The sequence below is a fragment of the Schistocerca americana genome, chromosome 3, assembly GCF_021461395.2.
Source record: "Schistocerca americana isolate TAMUIC-IGC-003095 chromosome 3, iqSchAmer2.1, whole genome shotgun sequence".
Lineage (NCBI taxonomy): Eukaryota > Metazoa > Arthropoda > Insecta > Orthoptera > Acrididae > Schistocerca > Schistocerca americana.
This window is the reverse complement of record NC_060121.1, coordinates 970,304,649-970,313,397: the sequence shown is the minus strand read 5'-3', so window position 1 is coordinate 970,313,397 and position 8,749 is coordinate 970,304,649. Positions and strand designations below refer to the sequence as shown.

The window sequence follows — 8,749 nt, the reverse complement described above, 5'->3', positions numbered from 1 at the left end:
GAGATCTATGAAGGATTGGAATTACCTATTAGAACTTATCTGGACTGAATTCTCCTCCTACTGAGACACAGAGAGAGAGTCTTAGGACAAACAAAACCAGTTTTAACCTATCAATGTGCAAACAGGTAATAGCAGCTCAGCATGAGTTATATTTTCATTCAGTTCATGTTAGTATTTCCATATACTAAATGTTTTTTTATTTTATTTTTAATGTTCATACCTTTGCATTACAGTAAAATACAATCATAAATGGAAGGTGCTTTACTCCAAAATAAGATGTTCAGTTACAGAAGCTAGATTCGTCAGGATTCAGTTACAATCGAGAATTCACAAGTTACCACACAGGTAAGTAAAAAATGGTGAACCTGGTTGCAAAGGATAAGTAGTTTAACTCTGAGATCAGGCAGCACATTTTTAAAAAAAATATGAAATAAGTGCACTCAATAATTGTCATCGGCAGAGATTTTGGAAATATTAGATCTATTACATATTCATGATTAACAAACAGTACATCCACCATAACAAAGAGCTTTATTATGATCATTACAATTGTGATGGTAACTAAACCAGTCATGCAAAGTAACACTAACAATCATAATAATAGTAAAATAGTAAGTAATGGAGTTATCAGTTAAAGACGTGAAGCAGTAGCATGAGCAAGAGCTTCCTTGAGAACAGCCAATGTGACAGAGACATTTTCTGGAGTTGCATTGTATCCCATTAGACCAATTCTCATGATCTTTCCAACTGTTGGACCTAGTCCACCTGCTATTTCCAGACCATATCTGCAAAAAAATAAACACAATAAACAACTTTGTTTTTTTAAGTATTTGGATTAATAACCTTCCGTTAAGAATATTGTTACAGAAGGTTGTTACATACTCTTTATACTATGTGAGTCCCTTATAATCCTCTTTTTCTTACATGAATCAGAAGCCTGTGATTTTCGGTTCTTGGAATGCTGACCCTTTTTTTCATGGGTGCATTTGGAATAATGATAGTTGTTTCTCCTCAGAATATATACTGGCCAAATAATCTGCTTTTAAGTTACACTTGTTTATAAATATAGAATGCCTCTGGCATCATAAAAGATCTGAACAATTAATTTGACCTCTATTCATATAGATAGTTGAGTAAGTATTGAGTATCAGATTTTATCCACCAAACGTTTAAGTCTAATTTTACTCATTGTAAACATATTCTCTGTAGCAATAAAGGATTTATGTGTTAATTAATTTCTAGTTTATACTATCTTGTAAATTTATCAAAGAAAATAAATGATCTGCAAAAAATTGGAATATTTGCTGGTGTTGTTAACATTCTCACTATGTAATACATAAGCAGATGAAACTGTCTTGTTCTATTTTATGATTTCTTTGATACTTCAAATACATTTTTAGTTAATGGCAATGTGACTTCTTCAAGATGACCATTCTTTCAATATAATGGCAGGAGCTTATACATCCCCTTCTGCCCTAATGACAGAGGCAACACACTGTAACACAGACACACTGTAACACAGACTCCAGAAGAATCGATAAGCCATCATGATCAGCTGTCCAGCTGCAGCTTGAGGAAATTGATCAGATGATAAGGCAGTCACTTGGTCCTGAATGACCATCATGGCCAGAACTTTTTTCCTGCATTGTTTGCCACTGAGGTGATGGCATATGTACCACATGCTGCATTTCATCCTGTATGAACAACCCTCAGATGGGAATCCTGCATACATTCCTGAATGATGCACTGCTTGCAAGAGGGTGGGATGTATTCTGTCTTACAGTTCTTGAAAAGGATAGTTGCTATTCACCAAATGATGGAGATGCTGACTCACAGAAAGGCACAACAAAAAGGCTGTCAGAATGTTAGCTTTTAGCCAACAAGCCCCATTTGCCTTGCAACACAGAACGCAAAGTACATAATGTGCTAACTTTCGGTACCCAATCACTTCACCTGGTCCTACTGAACCCATAAAGCCACCTTCCTTGATGTTGACCTCCAACTCAAAGATGGCTACATCAGTACCTCTGTCCAAATCAAACCTATCAACCACTAGCACTACTTCCACTTTGACAGCTGCCACTCATTCTACACCAAGAAGTCCCTTTTATACAGGGCATCACATCTGTAGTGAGACTGGTCCCTCTTGAAATATACCGATGGTCTCACTGAGGCCTTAACAGATCATAATTACCCTCCCAACAATGTACAAAAACAGATTTCCCATGCCTTATCTTTCCAGTCACTCAACATCTCAGAAAGTCCCAGTGTCTGGCCACAGAGGTGCATTTCCCTCATGGCTCAGTACCACCCAGGACTGAAGCAGCTGGACCACCCTGTTGCTGAGCTCGTCGTCCAACACAACGTTCATTTCAATGACCACTTCACAGCCTGTGCCATCTAAATCCTTCCCTCCGTCACCATCTTTTCTAAACTGTGCAGATGGGAACTCTCCCTGCAGTATATTCTACATTCCCAAAAAAATGGTTCAAATGGCCCGAGGCAGGATTCGAATCTGCGACCGTAGCAGTCGCGCGGTTCCAGACTGTAGCACCTAGAACCGCTCGGACATCCCGGCCGGCCTACGTTCCCATAACCCTCCTGGTCTCAACATTCATAAGTCATTGTCCTTACCCATCTAGCCCCTTCCCTGTTCCCATTCCAGCACTACACAGCCCTCTATTCCACCAACACACCCAGTCTTTTTACTTTTCTCCTTTTCTGCTACCCCTCCTCTCATCCACACCCTCCATCTAACCTCCCAAGTGCACCTAGCAGCCCTATTCTCCACCTCATCCCTGCATGCTCTCAGCAGCACCTTACTGTCCCCCCACTCCTGCCCTGCTATCCCTCCCCCTTCCCCCCTCCTCCTTACCCCCACTCGGTTGCCTCTCCCATAATGCGCAGCTACCCGCAGTCTAGCTCCAGTGGCCAGAGATTGTGGTCATAAGTGTGTGTGAGTTGCATTTGTGTGTGTGTGTGTGTGTGTGTGTGTGTGTGTGTGTGTGTGGTTGGAAGCTAACGTTCCGACAGTCTTAGCACTGTGCCTTTCTGCGACTGAGCATCTCCGCTATATGGTGAGTAGCAGCTATCTTTTTCATTATATTGTTATGTTCCATCCTGGATTTTCCTTTGTTCATTTTTGTCTTACTATATTTGATGTACTTATACTTTTCCATCAGCATGCCAACAGCAAATTTTTGCCATTCTTCAAGAATCAAGTGGTGGTGTTCCTGTGCCCATAATAATCTCTGTGCCTTGTGAGATCTGATGACCGAAAGTACATAATATGTCGAGCAGTCACTCCTGGATGCTCCCTTATCATTGTTGTCGTTGTTGGTGGTGGTGATGGTTGTGGTGGCGATGGTTTCCAGTAGTGAACTGGTGAATAATGTGCTAGGAGCCTCACCTATCTGCTCTAACAATTCACAATGTTTGAGCACTGCTGCCCGTCAATGATGTCTCTGTCAGTAGTTGTTTCTTTCAAAATAAAGGTACTAAGGGCACTTCCCTAACTCATGCAAAGCTCAGTACTTGTGTAAGCTCAGAGCTGGAGTAACCAATATTTGTCATCCACAGTGGCCACAGCCAAATGCATTGCTACTACACAACTTATTCATCTGAAGTTTTACTGTCATGCGGATGACCAGTACAAGGTCTCATGGCATCTTAGCCACATGTTAATTTTGATATTCTTTTGCAAATATGATGGATGTGTTGTTCCCAGATGAAATTGGAATCAATATGACATCATAAGTTTAACCAAGTTTTTTTGTTTTGTTATGTAGATGTAGCAGAAGACAATGGGTCTTATCTGGGTTACAAAGTAGTTTGTTGGCTGAAAACCATTTCACCACAGCATCTAGCAATACTAGTGCCCCTTTTGGATAGCTGTATGCATTAGCATGCTGCTTTAAGGATCTGGAGAGCCATGTCAGCCCCATATTAAATACACCTGATGGACTGACTACAAGGGCAGGTGTACTGGCCATTCTGGATGTGTGTGCCTTTTGGCTGGTTTCTCACACCCAACTAAGTCTACACCTGGCTGGTACCCATGTCACAACTCAGTTACAAAATGCTCACACACTTCACATCTTCACATGGATTAACACTAGACACAGACAGTTGGGATTAAGGTACACAAATTCTGACCCGGGGAAAAGGGAGGGGGGGGGGGGGGGTGAGAGAGGAAGATTTTGGGAGGATGGGGAGAAGTTATGGTGACAGGAAGGGCAGCCACCCACCCACCTTCTACCACTAACATTGCCAAATCTAATAATTAACATGTCAACCCTATGCAGATATAGGATAAAAGACCAGAAAAAAAGGAAACTAGTTGTTCCAGAGACATCTGTTTTAATACTGATGTGTCTTAATGGTTTGCAATTATGATTGTGTCATCTGCAGAGCAGATCAGATAACCGGGAACATGGCCCAAGAACTGATACCTGTGTTACCCCTGTCTCAACAGTTTTCATCGGAGATTGTCTGTTTCTCACAGAGACGTATTATTTTCATGACAGAATAAACAATTTTTAAACTGTGCTAATAGGATTCATCCCTCTGCAATACAAGTATCTTCCACTGAACAGCTCCTGAACATACTGATAAAACTTAATCATATATTTTGTATCTTTTTGTCTTTGATTACATATGTTCATTTTTCTGTATTGTTAATTAAATAAACTATTCATCCAAAAAATGAAATCAAATGTGGCAGAAAAGCCCTGCCTCCTCCACAGGAATGAATATTTTTCATAATCACAATACATGGCAAAAAATAATTTGAATATACTATGGAAACACACTGCCCTGCATTTGAACAAAGCTACACATTACAATAAAGTTATCTATGTCTGGATATAACAGCAGTAAAAATTGGCAGTGAATGAATTCTTCAAACAGTAATATTTTATTTTTATATTTGATAGTCTAAAACATATTTATTTTTTAATTAATTCTATAAAAGCAACCAATATTTTGAAAGAGAATTTTAATAATTACAGCACAAGGCAATGACAGTTTTTGCATAAACTGTCAATAATGTTCTTGTCTCCAGAACTGGGTTATGTGCTTGGGTACAAACATTTTAAATCAATTGAAATCAATTAGGATAAAGAGTTTTGAAAGAAGCTATCTGAAAAATAAGTTAATGATTATTTACCTCATTAGCTCCCCATATCACAAATGCTAAGTTTCTATGACATAAAAGACTGAATAACTTTTACAATCTATTGTTAGTGCAAAGGCTGAATTCAAAATTGTACATTCTTATTTATGGTATCCCACAATCACAGATTATGCATGGAGTCTTAATGTGAATGGAATGTTTTAAATAGATTTTTTATCTCTCGCTGTTCTTTATTTGGCATCTATTACGATTTCTCTTTGTATCATGCGATTCATCCTCAGATTATTCATGTTCCCTGTTATATTATCCATGACACCTAATAATGTTCTCGTCTCTCACTCATATCTGCCTTTTATCCCTTTACTTCAAGGGTTCCAAAATTATCTTAATACAGTTTTTATCATATTGTTCAGCTGATACACTGTTCACTGATTCATTCAATTATTGTGTTCTGTAGCTCCCATCACGAAGAGCAACTTTCAGAGATGTTATTACAGTCAGATATGAACTAAAAAAGAGATGCAACTCTTAGCAAGTTAATTAACAGGAACTACACTGCTTAATATTATTTATTTTTACACTGGCTGAATGTAACCTAATGAATTAAAGGAAAGGCACTCAAAAAGAATTTCTACTTCCACAATCACATTAAATAGATGCTATTTACTATCCATTCATAGCTTAACATTACTTGATTACATTGGTATTCTTGTTTTAAAAATTTACTTAAATTTATAGGAACAGGGGCCTGTTTGCAATACACTACTACTGGTCATGCAGCTAGAAGGAATTTTCAGTCACTGAATCTAGAGAATCAGATATCACACACTACAAACAAAGATCAATAAAATGACTAATGGAAGAGTGATATCAGACAAAGAGAAAAACAAAAAAGAAAATGAAGGCTTTCACAACTGGATGACATAGTTGCTGGTAAACCTTTCAGGATGTGAGGTCGTGGTTCAAGGACAGAAGAGTTTCTTGGCCCATAACCTCACATCGCAAAAGGTTTACCAGCAGCTAAAAAAGAAAACATATGAAAGAATGAGGAAATATTGGGCAGATATAAGACCAAAAAATCCTTTATGTAATAATAAATTACAACACTTCTTCCACAACCACTGTATTATTGAATGTCTTACTGACTTGTTACTGAACTGAATTGTATTATTGAATAACAATAACTGATTGTACAAACCTTTGATTAACAACAACTCCTTGTATAAGCCTTTGTGTATTTGACTAGAATGGTCCAGTGAAGGTCATAAAATAAAAATAAGTGCTAATAATAATAATAATAATAATAATAATAATAACAATAACAATAATTCCCGTGGAGGCCCGGCAAAAGAATAGGCCTCCGGTATGTTCTGCCAGTCGTAAAAGGCGACGAAAAGAACAAACCACTAATAGGGCTAACCCCCCTTTTAGTGTGATTAGTTGGTTCAGGACAGAACTAAAGAAGCCTCGGACAAGCGCCGTCATGGTCAGGGACGACATTTGAACCCTATGCCCGCCCACAATGGTAACGACACTGCTAGCCAACTGGAAAATGATTCAAATCCAAATAGAGGTGTTTTGCAGGATATGCTTCCTGCAATCACCCTAGAAGGAAAACAAAGACAGAGGATGAGATGGTCTGATGAAGTTAATCGACACCTCATGTTCTGTTATTACCAAGCAACAAACCTAGGAACCAACACAACTGGATACAGATCACAAGTATACACAACATTTATTACCAGATACCCAGAATTAAAATTTTTAACAGGACAACGACTAGCTGATCAGATCTGGGTAATAATCAAAAATAACAGGATACCCCAGTCAGAATTAGAAAACATCAAACAACAAGTACAACAAATACTGGAACAAAATAATGTGCAATCAGAAGAAGAAGAAAATACAGTAATGGACTCAAACATCCCAGAGGAAACAAACAAAGAACAACACGCATCAATTAAACAGTCAGAGGAAAACGAAATCTTAAGACAGCCACCAGAACAAGCACAAATAGAACACGAAGTGACACACATGTTAGATATAAAAGAAAAATTTCAGCTGACATATATAGAATACAAAGACACAAATACAGACATTAGACCATTGTTGCATAGACCACCAAATAACCCACAAGTCGAAACAACAATAAAAACTATCAACACAATCATACACAACAAAATAAATGAAAACACAACTATGGAAGAGTTATAACTACTGGTTTATATAGGAGCACTCACTACACTAAATATACACACTAGGCAGAGATCAGAACCAACCAACACACAGAAGAAACCCATAAAACCAGCATGGCTACAGATCAGAATAGAAAAACTGAGAAAAGACATCGGACAGCTAACACAATTTATAAGAAATGAAATGTCAGAAAAAAAACGAAAAAGGTTAGGTAAAATCTCACAACAAGAAGTGATAGAGCAATTAGATGAAAAGAAGCAGAAATTACAAGCATTGGCCAAACAACTTAGAAGATACAAAAAAAGTGAAAATAGAAGGAAGAAAAAGCAAACATTCAACACAAACCAAAAGAAATTTTACCAGACAATAGATAACACACACATTAAAATAGACAATCCACCAAACATAACAGACATGGAACACTTCTGGAGCAACATATGGTCAAGCCCGGTACAACATAACAGGCATGCACGGTGGATACAAGCAGAAACAGATACATACAAGATGATACCACAAATGCCTGAAGTGATAATTTTGCAACATGAAGTCACCCAAGCAATTAATTCTACTCATAATTGGAAAGCCCCTGGAAAAGATAAAATAGCAAATTTCTGGCTAAAGAAATTCACCTCAACACATTCACATCTAACTATATTATTTAACAATATTAATATAATAGAGGGAAACATTCCACATGGGAAAAATATATCTAAAAACAAAGATGATGTGACTTACCAAACGAAAGCGCTGGCAGGTCGATAGACACACAAACAAACACAAACATACACACAAAATTCAAGCTTTCGCAACAAACTGTTGCCTCATCAGGAAAGAGGGAAGGAGAGGGAAAGATGAAAGGATGAGGGTTTTAAGGGAGAGGGTAAGGAGTCATTCCAATCCCGGGAGCAGAAAGACTTACCTTAGGGGGAAAAAAGGACGGGTATACACTCGCACACACACACACATATCCATCCACACATATACAGACACAAGCAGACATATTTAAAGACAAAGAGTTTGAGCAGAGATGTCCATATCTCTGCCCAAACTCGTTGTCTTTAAATATGTCTGCTTGTGTCTGTATATGTGTGGATGGATATGTGTGTGTGTGTGTGCGAGTGTATACCCATCCTTTTTTCCCCCTAGGGTAAGTCTTTCCGCTCCTGGGATTGGAATGACTCCTTACCCTCTCCCTTAAAACCCACATCCTTTCGTCTTTCCCTCTCCTTCCCTCTTTCCTGATGAGGCAACAGTTTGTTGTGAAAGCTTGAATTTTGTGTGTATGTTTGTGTTTGTTTGTGTGTCTATCGACCTGCCAGCGCTTTCGTTTGGTAAGTCACATCATCTTTGTTTTTAGGTATAAATTATTTAACAGTTACATTGCAGACCCATACACATTCCCTGATACACTTACACATG

At 38.2% G+C, this 8,749-nt stretch overlaps 1 protein-coding gene across 1 annotated transcript in view; it reads right to left on the bottom strand.

Annotated features, from left to right (window-relative positions):
* Positions 1–512: 512 nt before the first annotated feature.
* Positions 513–8,749, bottom strand: part of LOC124606967 (alanine--glyoxylate aminotransferase-like) — a 66,091-nt gene continuing 57,854 nt past the window's right edge. The window contains exon 7 of the mRNA XM_047139104.1: positions 513–785. Coding sequence (XP_046995060.1) covers positions 632–785 — 154 coding nt within the window. The 3' untranslated portion in view covers positions 513–631. The remainder of the gene's footprint in view (positions 786–8,749) is intronic.